This window comes from Trematomus bernacchii, unplaced genomic scaffold, assembly GCF_902827165.1.
Source record: "Trematomus bernacchii unplaced genomic scaffold, fTreBer1.1, whole genome shotgun sequence".
NCBI lineage: Eukaryota > Metazoa > Chordata > Actinopteri > Perciformes > Nototheniidae > Trematomus > Trematomus bernacchii.
The window spans coordinates 20,001-38,566 of record NW_022987844.1 but is presented as its reverse complement, the minus strand read 5'-3'; the positions used below and the strand labels follow the sequence as shown (position 1 = coordinate 38,566).

The window sequence follows — 18,566 nt, the reverse complement described above, 5'->3', positions numbered from 1 at the left end:
AAGTCTAACTTACATTAGTCTAGAGAAAGTCTAACTTACAATTAGTTTAGACTAGAAAGTCTAACTTACATTAGTCTAGAGAAAGTCTACTTACATTAGTTTAGAGAAAGTCTAACTTACATTAGTCTAGAGAAAGTCTAACTTACATTAGTTTAGAGAAAGTCTAACTTACATTAGTTTAGAGAAAGTCTAACTTACATTAGTCTAGAGAAAGTCTAACTTACATTAGTCTAGAGAAAGTCTAACTTACATTAGTCTAGAGAAAGTCTAACTTACATTAGTTTAGACTAGAAAGTCTAACTTACATTAGTCTAGAGAAAGTCTAACTTACATTAGTTTAGAGAAAGTCTAACTTACATTAGTTTAGAGAAAGTCTAACTTACATTAGTCTAGAGAAAGTCTAACTTACATTAGTCTAAGAGAAAGTCTAACTTACATTAGTCTAGAGAAAGTCTAACTTACATTAGTCTAGAGAAAGTCTAACTTACATTAGTTTAGACTAGAAAGTCTAACTTACATTAGTTTAGAGAAAGTCTAACTTACATTAGTTTAGAGAAAGTCTAACTTACATTAGTTTAGAGAAAGTCTAACTTACATTAGTTTAGAGAAAGTCTAACTTACATTAGTTTAGACTAGAAAGTCTAACTTACATTAGTCTAGAGAAAGTCTAACTTACATTAGTTTAGAGAAAGTCTAACTTACATTAGTCTAGAGAAAGTCTAACTTACATTAGTCTAGAGAAAGTCTAACTTACATTAGTCTAGAGAAAGTCTAACTTACATTAGTTTAGACTAGAAAGTCTAACTTACATTAGTTTAGAGAAAGTCTAACTTACATTAGTCTAGAGAAAGTCTAACTTACATTAGTCTAGAGAAAGTCTAACTTACATTAGTTTAGAGAAAGTCTAACTTACATTAGTCTAGAGAAAGTCTAACTTACATTAGTCTAGAGAAAGTCTAACTTCCATTAGTCTAGAGAAAGTCTAACTTACATTAGTTTAGACTAGAAAGTCTAACTTACATTAGTTTAGAGAAAGTCTAACTTACATTAGTCTAGAGAAAGTCTAACTTACATTAGTTTAGACTAGAAAGTCTAACTTACATTAGTTTAGAGAAAGTCTAACTTACATTAGTTTAGAGAAAGTCTAACTTACATCAGTCTAGAGAAAGTCTAACTTACATTAGTTTAGAGAAAGTCTAACTTACATTAGTTTAGAGAAAGTCTAACTTACATTAGTCTAGAGAAAGTCTAACTTACATTAGTCTAGAGAAAGTCTAACTTACATTAGTCTAGAGAAAGTCTAACTTACATTAGTCTAGAGAAAGTCTAACTTACATTAGTTTAGACTAGAAAGTCTAACTTACATTAGTTTAGAGAAAGTCTAACTTACATTAGTCTAGAGAAAGTCTAACTTACATTAGTTTAGAGAAAGTCTAACTTACATTAGTCTAGAGAAAGTCTAACTTACATTAGTCTAGAGAAAGTCTAACTTACATTAGTTTAGAGAAAGTCTAACTTACATTAGTCTAGAGAAAGTCTAACTTACATTAGTCTAGAGAAAGTCTAACTTACATTAGTCTAGAGAAAGTCTAACTTACATTAGTCTAGAGAAAGTCTAACTTACATTAGTACATTAGTTAGAGAAAGTCTAACTTACATTAGTCTAGAGAAAGTCTAACTTACATTAGTTTAGAGAAAGTCTAACTTACATTAGTCTAGAGAAAGTCTAACTTACATTAGTCTAGAGAAAGTCTAACTTACATTAGTCTAGAGAAAGTCTAACTTACATTAGTTTAGAGAAAGTCTAACTTACATTAGTTTAGAGAAAGTCTAACTTACATTAGTCTAGAGAAAGTCTAACTTACATTAGTCTAGAGAAAGTCTAACTTACATTAGTTTAGAGAAAGTCTAACTTACATTAGTCTAGAGAAAGTCTAACTTACATTAGTCTAGAGAAAGTCTAACTTACATTAGTCTAGAGAAAGTCTAACTTACATTAGTTTAGACTAGAAAGTCTAACTTACATTAGTTTAGACTAGAAAGTCTAACTTACATTAGTCTAGAGAAAGTCTAACTTACATTAGTCTAGAGAAAGTCTAACTTACATTAGTCTAGAGAAAGTCTAACTTACATTAGTCTAGAGAAAGTCTAACTTACATTAGTCTAGAGAAAGTCTAACTTACATTAGTTTAGAGAAAGTCTAACTTACATTAGTCTAGAGAAAGTCTAACTTACATTAGTCTAGAGAAAGTCTAACTTACATTAGTTTAGAGAAAGTCTAACTTACATTAGTCTAGAGAAAGTCTAACTTACATTAGTTTAGAGAAAGTCTAACTTACATTAGTCTAGAGAAAGTCTAACTTACATTAGTCTAGAGAAAGTCTAACTTACATTAGTTTAGAGAAAGTCTAACTTACATTAATTTAGAGAAAGTCTAACTTACATTAGTCTAGAGAAAGTCTAACTTACATTAGTCTAGAGAAAGTCTAACTTACATTAGTTTAGAGAAAGTCTAACTTACATTAGTCTAGAGAAAGTCTAACTTACATTAGTCTAGAGAAAGTCTAACTTACATTAGTTTAGAGAAAGTCTAACTTACATTAGTTTAGAGAAAGTCTAACTTACATTAGTCTAGAGAAAGTCTAACTTACATTAGTTTAGACTAGAAAGTCTAACTTACATTAGTTTAGACTAGAAAGTCTAACTTACATTAGTCTAGAGAAAGTCTAACTTACATTAGTCTAGAGAAAGTCTAACTTACATTAGTCTAGAGCAGCGGTTTTCAAAGTGTGAGGCGCGCCTCCCCTGGGGGGCGCCAGAGAGCTTCAGGGGAGGCGCAGCGTGAGGAAAAAAAGAACGAGAAAAAGATTAATAAAGTGACACTTGCACACTTTTGGCTGTCTGTGGAGACCGAGTTCCCCCACCTCGCCAAAAAGGCTGTAACAGTGCTCATTCCCTTCACCTCCACCTACCTGTGTGAGTGGGGGTTTTCCGCATTGACTTTGATCAAAAGCAAGTACCGGTCAAGGCTGCAGCCAGAGGATGATCTGCGTTTATTCCTGCGAGCATCAAAGACGCAGACTCATTGTTCCCACTAAAGTAGGGGTGAGTGTAATAAGGAGGCAAAGTTGACGTTCAGTGTGTTGCCGGGAGCATATAAGCATATATATATCCACGATGTTGAAAATGTTAAAAATGTTAAAGGAAAATATGTGTTGAGAACACCGTGCGAAAATATACGGGTCGTGCTGCAGCTAGATTTGCCTGTCCTCTGTAAGAAGGTGTCGGCGACTGACATGCAAGGAAGAACGGCTGTCCACAGGCTGTTCCAACTTTAACAACTTTATTAACTTCCAAGGTAGTGAATTGAACATGCAATTGTAATTGGGTGTGCGGTATATTTTCAGGCACGCACACGCATGTTCCACAACACACAAACTGAACAACACTCAATTGTCCGATCACTACCAGTGTCCTTGCGATCTTGTAAGAACAAGTGTACGTTACTGATGCAATATGGTTGAGACCAGTCGGGCTTATTCTAGAGGGGTGCAAGGAATAGTCCGAGTAGTGGGGGAGTTTTATACAATATGTTTAAAACGTAAAGATACAAAGGTTTAAAAAAGTTATTGTTTAATGTTTTAAGGAGGGGACGCTACTCAGCCAATCAAATCGGTGCAGTCAGTGAGTCAGCACGATAGATTCAAACACACACAAGAGGAGAGAAACAGTCGGAGTAATTTCAAATGGCGAAAGGTAGACAGCGAAAACAGAGCATTTAATGACATTTAATGACATTTTCTCTTACTGGACCTCTTTGAAATGCAATTGAATACTCCTGCGTTATAGCAACAACAACAATAATAATAATAATAATAATAATAATAATAATAGCAATAATAATTGGGAGGGGGGGGGCGCGACTGTTCTTATGTTCTCTGAGGGGAGGCTCACCTTCCAACACTTTGAAAACCCCTGGTCTAGAGAAAGTCTAACTTACATTAGTTTAGAGAAAGTCTAACTTACATTAGTCTAGAGAAAGTCTAACTTACATTAGTTTAGAGAAAGTCTAACTTACATTAGTTTAGAGAAAGTCTAACTTACATTAGTCTAGAGAAAGTCTAACTTACATTAGTTTAGACTAGAAAGTCTAACTTACATTAGTCTAGAGAAAGTCTAACTTACATTAGTCTAGAGAAAGTAAACTTACATTAGTCTAGAGGTGAAGAGCCTCTCCTCAGTCAGGAGATAAAGTAGTCCCTCTCTCTGAGTGACACCCAGCGCTCTCACAGCTCTTCAGTTATAAGCGTTAAAAAGCGTCTGCAGTCAATAAGTCACCAGCTGACCCTCAATCATTAACCACAATCCTCGAACCAAGCGCTCCCTCCTGAATACCATCAACAACATGTGAGTTTCATTTACAGGAACCCCCCCCGGGCAGGGAGGAGGCGGTGTCAGGTTGCAGAAAAGAAGCGCTCCCTGAACAGACCAGTATAACCGCTCAGGAGTTATCTCCACCCCCTCCACCCCCCCACCCCCCCTCCAACCCCTCTCAGACAGCAGGGTATTTCTGTCTGAGGCTCAATGACAGAGACACAGGGTCAAGACCGGGGTCAACCAGGGTCAAGACCGGGGTCAACCAGGGTCAAAACCTGGACCAAGACAGGGGTCAAACAGGACCAGGGACAACAGAACCAGGGTCAACAGAACCAGGGTCAACATAACCAGAGTCTTGACCCAGGGTCAACAGAACCAGGGTCAACAGAACCAGAGTCTTGACCCTGGGTCAACAGGACCAGGGTCAAATAGATCCAGGGTCAACAGAACCAGGGTCAACAGAACCAGGGTCAACAGAACCAGGGTCAACAGAACCAGGGTCAACAGAACCAGTGTAAAACATGTTAGGATGAACAGTTATAGGCAGTCTCTGACTCTGGAACCCGAGCTGATGAACCTCAGATCAGGTTCAGGATCACCTGAAGCCGACTGGAGGTTCTACTGAAGAACTAAAGCTTTAATGAGTCTTTGATACAGAACCACAGCTCAGATACACCACAGATATACCCAGTGCTACGGGAAGGAGGGGGCTCAGTTTACTCAGATCAGTCTGTCTGAAGTACAAGACCTGAGTACTTCTACTTTTACTCAAGTACCAGATCTGAGTACTTCTACTTTTACTCAAGTACAAGATCTGAGTACTTCTACTCTTACTCAAGTACAAGATCTGAGTACTTCTACTCTTACTCAAGTACAAGATCTGAGTACTTCTACTTTTACTCAAGTACCAGATCTGAGTACTTCTACTTTTACTCAAGTACAAGATCTGAGTACTTCTACTTTTACTCAAGTACAAGATCTGAGTACTTCTACTTTTACTCAAGTACAAGATCTGAGTACTTCTACTTTTACTCAAGTACCAGATCTGAGTACTTCTACTTTTACTCAAGTACAAGATCTGAGTACTTCTACTTTTACTCAAGTACAAGATCTGAGTACTTCTACTTTTACTGAAGTACAAGTACCTTTTATTCTGAAAATGACTTCACCAGAACCGCCTTCTTGCACCTTTAATACAGAGCCGGTCTCCGCCCATCGCTCCGGGTCAGAACCCTTAGTCCCTCAGCTGTCTCAAGAACAAAGAGAACCAGAAAGAGAACAGAGACTGAAGGTCGGCTGTAAGAACTGAGTGTGAACAGACTCACTGTGGAGCAGGAGGAGACCCGCGAGTGGAGGAGGTCCCGCTGATCTGAAGACCTGATGGTGTTAAACCGGTGAAGCGCTGCAGGTAACAGGTGTTAACATGTACATACAGGTAGTAACAGGTGTTTACAGCAGAGTCACCTGATCCCTCCTCAGAGACAGGGAACCGGTTTGAGATCCACGTCAACAACAACTTGTGTTAGACCAGGAAACATTCATATGACATTACTGACATATTACAGTAAGTCAGGATTATAAATGACTCACATATGTTGGTCAGAAGAATAAAAGATATGAAATCATTTCTGATTATTATTTTTATTTTATTATTCATTTGTGTTTCTTATTTGCTATCATTGTATTAATGTAACAATGTAATGTCCCCTCTTTGGGACTAATAAAGGTTCTGGTTCTGGTTCTGATTCTGGTTCTGATTCTGGTTCTGATTCTGGTTCTGATTGTTGTTGTTGTTGTTGTTTTTGTTCTTGTTGTTGGTTTTATTGTCAGATATCTTTACATGTATGTGTTTGTATGTTGATGTATTTGAATAACTCCTGGTTTAACCTCCGTCCAGCTGGGGGCGCTCCAGCCAGTCTAAGCGGATCATGAACCGGATCAACAACATGAACCGGATCATCAACACTGGAGCTCCGGTTCTCCGCCGACATGTCCCCCTGCTCTCTGCCCGCTCACAGAGCTCTCCTCTCGGCCGTGTGTCTGCTGCTGCCCCCCCCTCTCCCTCTCCCTCTCCCTCCCGGAGGTCCCTCACATCGCCCGGTTCTTCGGCACCAAGACCCGGTATGAGGAGGTGAACCGGGCTCTGCTGCTGGACCCGCTGTGGGTGAACCGGTCCGTGCTGAGACCCCCTCCCGGAGAGAGCTGCTCCCCGGTGCACCTCACCGCCCTGATCCGCCACGGGAGCCGGTTCCCCACCGTGAAGAACATCCAGAGGATCCGGAGGCTCAGCGAGCTGGTGGCGGCCGAAGGGGGGGCCGCAGGGGGGGGAGCGACCGGAGGAGGGACCGGAGGGGGGGCCGCAGGGGGGGCCGCAGGGGGGGGGGGCGACCGGAGGAGGGACCGCAGGGGGGGGCCGCAGGGGGGGGAGCGACCGGAGGAACGACCGGAGGGGGGACCGGGGACTGGCTGCGGGAGATCCGGAGCTGGGAGAACTGGTACACGGAGGACATGGACGGTGAGACCCGGAGCAGGGGGGCAGAGAGGGACTAACATATAGCAGTCAGAAACCGCTTTCATATTAACGAAAATAATTAAATTACTAAAATATTTAAATTATACTTAAATATAACCTGTAAAAATGCTTTCATGTTAATGAAAATAATTATATTGTATTTCTAAATTATTACACAAAAACAATAATTATATTACTGGAAGAATTTGTATTTATAAAATATAACTGAAATAATTATAATATATAATATATTATATATATACATGTTATTAAAAAATATATAACAGATAATATTGATATGACTGAAAATACCTGTACCTGTACACCTGCCTGTGCGCGCATGCGCACTTGTGGCATTGTTTGTGATGACCTAATTAAAATAGCGTCCACCCAGTAAAAAAATCCCCACTACACCACTGGTTATATCTGTATTAATGATATATATATATATATATCTCTTCTCAGGGCAGCTGGTGGATAAGGGCCGGCAGGACCTCCGGCTCCTCGCCCAGCGGCTCCAGGAGCTGTTCCCCTCTCTTCTGTCGGAGCAGAGCAGCTTCAGCCTGAAGACCAGCTCCAAACACCGCTGTGTGAGCAGCATGGAGGCCTTCAGGGAGGGGCTGCAGGGTACACACACACACACACACACACACACACACACACACACACACACACACACACACACACACACACACACACACACACACACACACACACACACACACACACACACACACACACACACACACACACACACACTAGGGCTGTGCGATTATGGCATAAAATAATCATCACGATTATTGTTAGTCAGGTGTGTTTCATCCTCTCCAGTGAGCCAGAGTGCAGCTCGAGGGTGAGGGAGGATGTTGGAAAAACAGTCAGAATTTTGAGAACAAAATGATCTTCTAGCCAATGGGAGCGCAGTGTTCCTCACCCTCTCTCTCCCCCTGCAGTCGGGCGGTTATCTCACTCCGTCGACGACGAGCTGCTTCGGTTCTTCGAGCGCTGCCGTGGTTACGTGGAGGGTGTGGAGAAGAACCGGACGGCGCTGGTGGAGGTTCATCGGTTCAAAAAGGGGGGCGAGATGGAGGGGGTCCGGGGGAGGGTCGCTATGAAGCTGGGGCTCCCTCCCCACCTCCTCACACCAGGTACACACACACACACACACACACACACACACACACACACACCTCCTCTGTGTGTGTTTGATGAAGTTTGTCCCTCCTGGTCTCCCGTAGATCTGGTAGAAGCCGCCTTCTTCTTGTGTTCTTACGAACTCTCCATCCGGTCCCTGAACTCACCGTGGTGCTTCCTGTTCACTGAGGAGGACGCCAGGGTAAACCACACACACACACACACACACACACACACCACACACACACACACACACACACACAGAGTAATAATGATGTCATTATAATACCTGTCAGGTGTTGGAGTATAAGTCGGACCTGAAGCAGTTTCTGGAAGCGTTTCCACGGTCATGTGATCAGCGGTGTCTCCAGCTGTCCGTTATTCCACCACGTTTCAGAACGCTGGACAAAGCAGGACGCCCACGCAGGTACACACACACACACACACACACACACACACACACACACACACACACACACACCACACACACACACACACACACACACACACACACACACACACAGTGTTTGCATGACCTTTATTGCCCCTCAGAGCGACGGACGCCCCCCCCCGCCCTGACGGCCTCGGTGCTGCTGGGTCACGCCGAGACGCTGCTGCCCCTCCTCTCTCTGCTGGGGCTCTACAGGGACCCCCACCCCCCCACTGCTGACAACTACCAGCAGCAGCACGGTAACACACACACACACACACACACACACACACACACACACACACACACACACACACACACACACACACATATTGAAGTGTTAATGATGTAATGTTTGTTGTTAACCCGCAGGTCGTACTTTCCGCTCCGGGCTGATCGTCCCGTACGCAGCCAACCTGCTCTTCGTCCTCTTCGACTGTCAGCGCGGCCCTCGTCTCCAGCTGTTGCTCAACGAGAAGCCGGTTCGATTCCCCGGTCTGCCCCACGACGACGCGCCGCTGTACCGGGACGTCCGCGCCGCGTACCGCCCCCTGCTGGACGGCTGCGACTCTGCACGCGAGTGTGAGGGCCGGGGGGCCCGCGCACCCAACACGGAGCTCTGATTGGACGGGAGGAGGAGACATCTGACCAATGACATCACGAGGTTCTTAACTAACGTCTGTGAAATCTCCAAATACCAAGAAAACACGTTCGGTTCAATAACACGGGTCACATGACCTGCTTCAAACCATACATGTAGAATTTTATTTTTCCTGAAGGAAGCTTTTATCCCACGTGAGGCGTTCAAGGACCGTCTGAAAGTAGAAAATCCCCCAAATAATTTGTGTTTCCAGAAAAGTAGTTAGCGTTTAAAGTGAAAGTGGGAATATTAGACAAATTATGAATATTTTTACACAACCTTTGAATATTCTGAAAATGAAAATATTCCCCAAAAGAACCATGTTACTCTTTGGAGTAAATCTGGATAAAAATGTATATTGTGATTTCAAGGAGCCACCTGACCAACGACATCACGAGGTTCTTTATTAACCTGTGAAATCTCCAAATACCAAGAAAACACGTTCGGTTCATGTTGAATAACACGGGTCACATGACCTGCGTCACATGTACAATACGGGGTTAAATATGTACGGTAAGACTCTGCAGGGTTTATCTTCGTCTGCTTCTGAGTTTTGGTTTTAATGAAAGAAGCTTTTTTTTAAATAAAAGCTGTTCTAGCTGTTTCTAACGCAGGCTTCTGATTGGCTGATATTTGCCCAGAGACCTGCTCTCTGATTGGCTGGTTTGAGGAGAGGAGGACATCTGGCTGTTCGATGTCTTCTCTCTCCAGGTGGACTCACACTTCTTCTTCTGGTCATTAAAAAGAGTAGATCAACAGAAACGTCACTTTTTAAACATTGAAAGCACAAAAAAACTCTTTGAAAGCAGTTTTTTAAAGTGAAAGAGAGTCAGGAAGTGAGGAAGTGACGTTTAAAGGTTATTATCTGCAGGTTGTGTGATGCAGGCGCTTCAGGTTATATTCTTATTTATTCAGGAGGAAAGGGTTATGGGATGTGTTTGTATTGATCTTTCTCTTTGACTTCATGTTTTAGTGCCAAATGTTTGAAGCTTAAATTAAAACGTCTCAGAAATAAAACAAACTGTCGTCTTTTCTGTCTCAGAAATAACATGAAACTTCCTTTCAGTTAAAGTTAAAGGTCACCTATCGTGCTATTTTCAGGCAATAGGCGTGTGGCGCAGTGGACAGTGCGCTGGTGTTGGGATCAAGAACAGGTTCAAACCCCACTGCAGTCAGCATGTCGTTGTGTCCCTGAGACACTTCACCCAAAGTGCTCCTGTGGGGATTGCCCACAGTATTGAGTCTGTAAGTCTCTTTGGATAAAAGCGTCTAACAGGTGACATGTCATGTACTGTAATGTCAAATAGCATAGGTCTCAGATATATACAAATATATAAAAAACATGTCTGAAGTGTTTTGCTCCAAACACCAAACAGATCATTCTAGCCATGCCTCATATCCCTCTATTCCACTTCCTGTTTCTAAAGTGCTGATTTGGGGTATAAAGCTTTAAAAAGTAGGGGGCGGAGCTTATGCGGGACCCGGCAGCTACCGTCTAAACTAAATGCTGCCGTGATGAAACGCCATGTCATGGATTACCAAGGATTGTTTCTGAAACAGTATGGAGCTCAAAGGCTTTCTCTCTTGCCGGTTATACCACAAGGTGAGTTCCTTTTTATTTCCTGCTTCTTCACACACATGCTCTCCAGTACAGGTTAGCTCTGAGTGTTAGCCATGCTAATGTAAACAAATACCATATTACGTCCAAAACAGTCGGGCATTGTTTCTGATAGCAACGTTTCTGATAGGGCCGTGGGTCCACATTTCAGATATTACGTCATATCGGACGCAAATCTGGATCAGCTCCGTTGTTCCCCCGTTTTTAGAGATTTGGGTACGGAGGAAAAGAGAGAGGGTTTTATTTCCTGACGCTGCGTGAGTTCCCTGACACACCGGGGACACACCGGGGACACGGTGGGGATACACCGGGGACACACCGGGGGGGGACCGGGGACATGCCGGGGACACACCGGGGACACGGTGGGGACACGCCGGGGACACGCCGGGGACACGGTGGGGACACGCCGGGGACACGGTGGGGACACGCCGGGGACACGCCAGGGACACGGTGGGGACACGCCGGGGACACGGTGGGGACACGCCGGGGACACGGTGGGGATACACCGGGGGGGGAACCGGGGACACGGTGGGGACACGCCGGGGACACGGTGGGGACACGCCGGGGACACGCCGGGGACACGGTGGGGACACGCCGGGGACACGCCGGGGACACGGTGGGGACACGCCGGGGACACGGTGGGGACACGCCGGGGACACATCGGGGACACGCCGGGGACACGCCGGGGACACGCCGGGGACACGCCGGGGACACATCGGGGACACGGTGGGGACACATCGGGGACACGGTGGGGACACGGTGGGGACACGGTGGGGACACATCGGGGACACGGTGGGGACACGCCGGGGACACGCCGGGGACACGGTGGGGACACGCCGGGGACACGCCGGGGACACGGTGGGGACACGCCGGGGACACGCCGGGGACACGGCGGGGACACGCCGGGGACACGCCGGGGACACATCGGGGACACGCCGGGGACACGCCGGGGACACGCCGGGGACACGCCGGGGACACATCGGGGACACGGTGGGGACACATCGGGGACACGGTGGGGACACGGTGGGGACACGGTGGGGACACATCGGGGACACGGTGGGGACACGCCGGGGACACGCCGGGGACACGGTGGGGACACGGCGGGGACACGCCGGGGACACGGTGGGGACACGCCGGGGACACGCCGGGGACACGGCGGGGACACGCCGGGGACACGCCGGGGACACGGTGGGGACACGGTGGGGACACATCGGGGACACGCCGGGGACACGGTGGGGACACGCCGGGGACACGTCGGGGACACGGTGGGGACACATCGGGGACACATCGGGGACACGGTGGGGACACATCGGGGACACGCCGGGGACACGGTGGGGACACGTCGGGGACACGGTGGGGACACATCGAGGACACGCCGGGGACACGCCGGGGACACGGTGGGGACACATCGGGGACACATCGGGGACACGGTGGGGACACGCCGGGGACACATCGGGGACACGGTGGGGACACATCGGGGACACGCCGGGGACACATCGGGGACGCAGTGGGGACACATAGTTATGTATAAAAGACAAAATCGATCTGTGTGCTGATGTAGAAACTGCATGGTCTTATTTGTATCTTGGTTTTATGGAGATCATTGATAGACATGCACCCCTACGTACATTTAGAGTAAAGGGACGAGACAATCCTTGGTTTCCTGCTGAACTGTCCAGTCTTGTCTCTCTTTTAAACGTCATGTCAATAACCTGCTTAACAAACTGAGGGTTAGCTATGTAAACTGTAATCCCTGTAATGCTACTGTATGATGTCCTTTATGTTGTTCTGTTGTTTCATGTTTCATGTGGAACCTACTTGAGCAGGTCTCCCTTGAAAAAGAGATCAATAACCTCAATGGATTCACCTGGATAAATAAAGGTTTGAAATGAAATGAAATAAACACTTGTTTGTTACGTCTTTATTCCATCGTCCAGCCGTTAGCACGTCACACCTTCAATAAGAACTACAATGTACAAAACAATCTCAACCTTTGTTTACAAACCTGACCCTGAGGTTTAGAGTCAACAAGTCAACAAGATCCATGTAAACAAACAGTGAGTGTTGACTGAGGACCCAGAGCTCAGTTTATAACCTTAATGATAAAGTACACTTAGTTTACATTGTAATAACATCCCAGAATGCACCTTGTTGTATTTATATGTGTAAATAAAGGTTTGTTAGAAACTAAAGGAGACCGGTTAGAAAACCCAAAGTGTCAGAAATAATATCTTGCATTAAATCAGTTTTAAAGAAAAGAGATCATTTAAATAAATAATCCATCGTCATTTTTTATTTGACTCCATTTTGTTTCAGAACGTTTTACTAATTTCATAATAAATAATGACATTGGATTATCTTTCCACGGCTGCTGAGGCTCATGGGTAACGTAGTTCTCAGAGCCAATACTACAACTTTATTTATTTGTGAGTTTATTCAAAATGATTTTCTCAGAGCAGCTTTTCTGTTTCAGAGACAAGAAAACAGATGGCACATGTTCACACCTCAGAGAGGGGGGGGGGGGGGGGGTGAGAGGGGGGGGGGGGGTGTGTGTGTGAGTGTGAGTGTGAGTGGTGTGTGTGAGTGTGTGTGTGTGTGTGTGTGTGAGAGTGTGTGTGTGTGTGTGTGTGAGTGTGTGTGTGTGTGTGTGTGTGTGGAGTGTGTGTGTGTGTGTGTTCAGTCCAGAGCAGCGTGCAGCAGCGCTCCATGCCCTCCTGCCATCTTTGATTTCTTCATCTTCCCGATGGCCTTCTGAAGGTCGTCCTGATGGATCGGACGAATACAGTCTGAGTCACTGAGGGGAGAGAGACAGGTGAGAGACGACAGGTGAGAGACAGACAGGTGAGAGACAGACAGGGTGAGAGACAGACAGGTGAGAGACAGACAGGTGAGAGACAGACAGGTGAGAGAGAGACAGGTGAGAGACAGACAGGTGAGAGAGAGACAGGTGAGAGACAGACAGGTGAGAGAGAGACAGGTGAGAGACAGACAGGTGAGAGACAGACAGGTGAGAGACAGACAGGTAGAGACAGACAGGTGAGAGAGAGACAGGTGAGAGACAGACAGGTGAGAGACAGACAGGTGAGAGAGAGACAGGTGAGAGAGAGACAGGTGAGAGACAGGACAGGTGAGAGACAGACAGGTGAGAGACAGACAGGTGAGAGACAGACAGGTGAGAGACAGACAGGTGAGAGAGAGACAGGTGAGAGACAGACAGGTGAGAGAGAGACAGGTGAGAGACAGACAGGTGAGAGAGAGACAGGTGAGAGACAGACAGGTGAGAGACAGACAGGTGAGAGAGAGACAGGTGAGAGAGAGACAGGTGAGAGAGAGACAGGTGAGAGACAGACAGGTGAGAGAGAGACAGGTGAGAGAGAGACAGGTGAGAGACAGACAGGTGAGAGAGAGACAGGTGAGAGACAGACAGGTGAGAGACAGACAGGTGAGAGAGAGACAGGTGAGAGACAGACAGGTGAGAGACAGACAGGTGAGAGACAGACAGGTGAGAGACAGACAGGTGAGAGACAGACAGGTGAGAGACAGGTGAGAGAGAGACAGGTGAGAGACAGGTGAGAGAGAGACAGGTGAGAGAGAGACAGGTGAGAGAGAGACAGGTGAGAGACAGACAGGTGAGAGAGAGACAGGTGAGAGAGAGACAGGTGAGAGAGAGACAGGTGAGAGACAGGTGAGAGAGAGACAGGTGAGAGACAGACAGGTGAGAGACAGACAGGTGAGAGACAGACAGGTGAGAGAGAGACAGGTGAGAGACAGACAGGTGAGAGACAGACAGGTGAGAGAGAGACAGGTGAGAGACAGGTGAGAGAGAGACAGGTGAGAGAGAGACAGGTGAGAGAGAGACAGGTGAGAGACAGACAGGTGAGAGAGAGACAGGTGAGAGAAGAGAGACAGGTGAGAGAAGACAGGTGAGAGACAGACAGGTGAGAGAGAACAGGTGAGAGACAGACAGGTGAGAGACAGACAGGTGAGAGAGAGACAGGTGAGAGAGAGACAGGTGAGAGAGAGACAGGTGAGAGACAGACAGGTGAGAGACAGGTGAGAGACAGGTGAGAGACAGACAGGTGAGAGACAGGACAGGTGAGAGACAGACAGGTGAGAGACAGGTGAGAGACAGACAGGTGAGAGAGAGACAGGTGAGAGACAGACAGGTGAGAGACAGACAGGTGAGAGACAGACAGGTGAGAGAGAGACAGGTGAGAGACAGGTGAGAGAGAGACAGGTGAGAGACAGGTGAGAGAGAGACAGGTGAGAGACAGACAGGTGAGAGAGACAGGTGAGAGACAGACAGGTGAGAGACAGACAGGTGAGAGACAGACAGGTGTAGACGGTGGAAGCAGGGAGAGGCATATACGTGCCTTGATCCCTGCGCGTCGACGCACAACTGTTGAATGGTGTCAGTGCCAGAAACACGTTTTAGGAGCAATGCGCTCACGGGTTAGATGTGACTTCTTAGTTCCTACTCCTTTCCCTCACCCTATCCTAAGGGAGTGCATGCACGTAGACACGTTAGTTTAGCTGCTATAGGCTTAGACTGTCGGGGGACACCTTACTCCTTTCTCTCTCTCTGTACCTGTGTACTCTCATGTTCCCAATAACACAGCTTCCCACATTTATTTTTGGTGTCTATCTACGGCGGGATCCTGAGTCGTGTCTGAACCTGTCTCTGTGGTCCTGCCTGACTCTCGTCATGCTGCTTCCCTGATGGCTCCCACAGGATTGTTGACATCCTCGTTGATTCATCTTCTTCTTATAGACAGCAAGCATTTCCAAACATTTGGAATCGAAACGGGAGTCGATAAGAACCGGAGTCGATAAGAACCGGAGTCGATAAGAACCGGAATCGATAAGAACCGGAGTCGATAAGAACCGGAGTCGATAAGAACCGGAATCGATAAGAACCGGAGTCGATAAGAACCGGAGTCGATAAGAACCGGAGTCGATAAGAACCGGAATCGATAAGAACCGGAGTCGATAAGAACCGGAGTCGATAAGAACCGGAGTCGATAAGAACCGGAATCGATAAGAACCGGAGTCGATAAGAACCGGAGTCGATAAGAACCGGAATCGATAAGAACCGGAATCGATAAGAACCGGAGAGTCGATAGAGAACCGGAGTCGATAAGAACCGGAATCGATAAGAACCGGAATCGATAAGACCGGTAGTCGATAAGAACCGGAATCGGAGTCGATAAGAACCGGAGTCGATAAGAACCGGAGTCGATAAGAACCGGAATCGATAAGAACCGGAGTCGATAAGAACCGGAATCGATAAGAACCGGAGTCGATAAGAACCGGAATCGATAAGAACCGGAGTCGATAAGAACCGGAGTCGATAAGAATCGGAGTCGATAAGAACCGGAGTCGATAAGAACCGGAGTCGATAAGAACCGGAGTCGATAAGAACCGGAATCGGAGTCGATAAGAACCGGAGTCGATAAGAACCGGAATCGATAAGAACCGGAATCGATAAGAACCGGAGTCGATAAGAACCGGAATCGGAGTCGATAAGAACCGGAGTCGATAAGAACCGGAGTCGATAAGAACCGGAGTCGATAAGAACCGGAGTCGATAAGAACCGGAATCGATAAGAACCGGAGTCGATAAGAACCGGAATCGATAAGAACCGGAATCGATAAGAACCGGAATCGGAGTCGATAAGAACCGGAGTCGATAAGAATCGGTAGTCGATAAGAACCGGAGTCGATAAGAACCGGAGTCGATAAGAACTCGGAATCGATAAGGAACCGGGAATCGATAAGAACCGGAGTCGATAAGAACCGGAGTCGATAAGAATCGGAGTCGATAAGATCGGAATCGATAAGAAACCGGAATCGATAAGAACCGGAGTCGATAAGAACCGGAGTCGATAAGAACCGAGTCGATAAGAAACCGGAGTCGATAAGAACCGGAGTCGATAAGAACCGGAATCGGAGTCGATAAGAACGCGGAATTGATAAGAACCGGGTAGTCGAGTAAGATACCGGAGTCGTAAAGAATCGGAGTCGAGTCAAGAACCGGAGTCGATAAGAACCGGAGTCGATAAGAACCGGAATCTATAAGAACCGAATCGAGCGATAAGAACCGGAGTCGATAAGAACCGGAGTCGATAAGAACCGGAATCGGAGTCGATAAGAACCGGAGTCGATAAGAATCGGAGTCGATAAGAAACCGGAGTCGATAAGAACCGGAATCTATAAGAACCGGAATCGATAAGAACCGGAGTCGATAAGAACCGGAGTCGATAAGAACCGGAGTCGATAAGAACCGGAGTCGATAAGAATCGGAATCGATAAGAACCGGAGTCGATAAGAACCGGAGTCGATAAGAACCGGAATCGGAGTCGATAAGAACCGGAATTGATAAGAACCGGAGTCGATAAGAACCGGAGTCGATAAGAATCGGAGTCGATAAGAACCGGAGTCGATAAGAACCGGAGTCGATAAGAACCGGAATCTATAAGAACCGGAATCGGAGTCGATAAGAACCGGAGTCGATAAGAACCGGAGTCGATAAGAACCGGAATCGGAGTCGATAAGAACCGGAGTCGATAAGAATCGGAGTCGATAAGAACCGGAGTCGATAAGAACCGGAATCTATAAGAACCGGAATCGATAAGAACCGGAGATAAGAACCGGAGTCGATAAGAACCGGAGTCGATAAGAACCGGAGTCGATAAGAACCGGAGTCGATAAGAACCGGAATCGATAAGAACCGGAATCGGAGTCGATAAGAACCGGAGTCGATAAGAACCGGAATCGATAAGAACCGGAATCGATAAGAACCGGAGTCGATAAGAACCGGAGTCGATAAGAACCGGAGTCGATAAGAACCGGAGTCGATAAGAACCGGAATCGATAAGAACCGGAATCGGAGTCGATAAGAACCGGAGTCGATAAGAATCGGAGTCGATAAGAACCGGAGTCGATAAGAACCGGAGTCGATAAGAACCGGAATCGATAAGAACCGGAATCGATACGAACCGGAGTCGATAAGAACCGGAGTCGATAAGAATCGGAGTCGATAAGAATCGGAATCGATAAGAACCGGAATCGATAAGAACCGGAGTCGATAAGAACCGGAGTCGATAAGAACCGGAGTCGATAGAACCGGAGTCGATAAGAACCGGAATCGATAAGAACCGGAGTCGTAAGAATCGAATCGATAAGAACCGGAGTCGATAAGAACCGGAGTCGATAAGAACCGGAGTCGATAAGAACCGGAGTCGATAAGAACCGGAATCGATAAGAACCGGAATCGATACGAACCGGAGTCGATAAGAACCGGAGTCGATAAGAATCGGAGTCGATAAGAATCGGAATCGATAAGAACCGGAATCGATAAGAACCGGAGTCGATAAACCGGAGTCGATAGAACCGATCGATAAGAACCGGAGTCGATAAGAACCGAATCGATAAGAACCGGAGTCGATAAGAATCGGAATCGATAAGAACCGGAGTCGATAAGAACCGGAGTCGATAAGAACCGGAGTCGATAAGAACCGGATCTATAGAACCGGAGTCGATAAGAATCGGAGTCGATAAGAACCGGAATCGATAAGAACCGGAGGAGTCGATAAGAACCGGAGTCGATAAGAAACCGGAATCGTATAAGAACCGGAGTCGATAAGAACCGGAGTCGATAAGAACCGGAGTCGATAAGAACCGGAGTCGATAAGAACCGGAATCTATAAGAACCGGAGTCGATAAGAATCGGAGTCGATAAGAACCGGAGTCGATAAGAACCGGAGTCGATAAGAACCGGAATCTATAAGAACCGGAGTCGATAAGAACCGGAGTCGATAAGAACCGGAGTCGATAAGAACCGGAATCGATAAGAA

The 18,566-nt window shown here is 46.3% G+C and overlaps 2 protein-coding genes across 2 annotated transcripts in view; one reads left to right on the top strand and one right to left on the bottom strand.

The window, feature by feature from the left end:
* The first annotated feature begins 6,500 nt into the window (after positions 1-6,500).
* On the top strand, positions 6,501-10,114 carry LOC117468661 (multiple inositol polyphosphate phosphatase 1-like). The gene is given in 9 exon segments (XM_034112886.1): positions 6,501-6,508; positions 6,576-6,892; positions 7,355-7,516; positions 7,843-8,037; positions 8,128-8,225; positions 8,320-8,349; positions 8,351-8,450; positions 8,576-8,713; positions 8,826-10,114. Coding segments are annotated over 9 exon segments (1,299 nt in total). The 3' UTR covers positions 9,077-10,114.
* Positions 10,115-13,315: 3,201 nt separating this feature from the next.
* atad1b (ATPase family AAA domain containing 1b) overlaps positions 13,316-18,566 on the bottom strand; it is a 14,924-nt gene continuing 9,673 nt past the window's right edge. Inside the window, exon 10 of the mRNA XM_034112891.1 lies at positions 13,316-13,505. Within this exon, the coding sequence (XP_033968782.1) occupies positions 13,388-13,505 (118 nt within the window). The 3' untranslated portion in view covers positions 13,316-13,387. The remainder of the gene's footprint in view (positions 13,506-18,566) is intronic.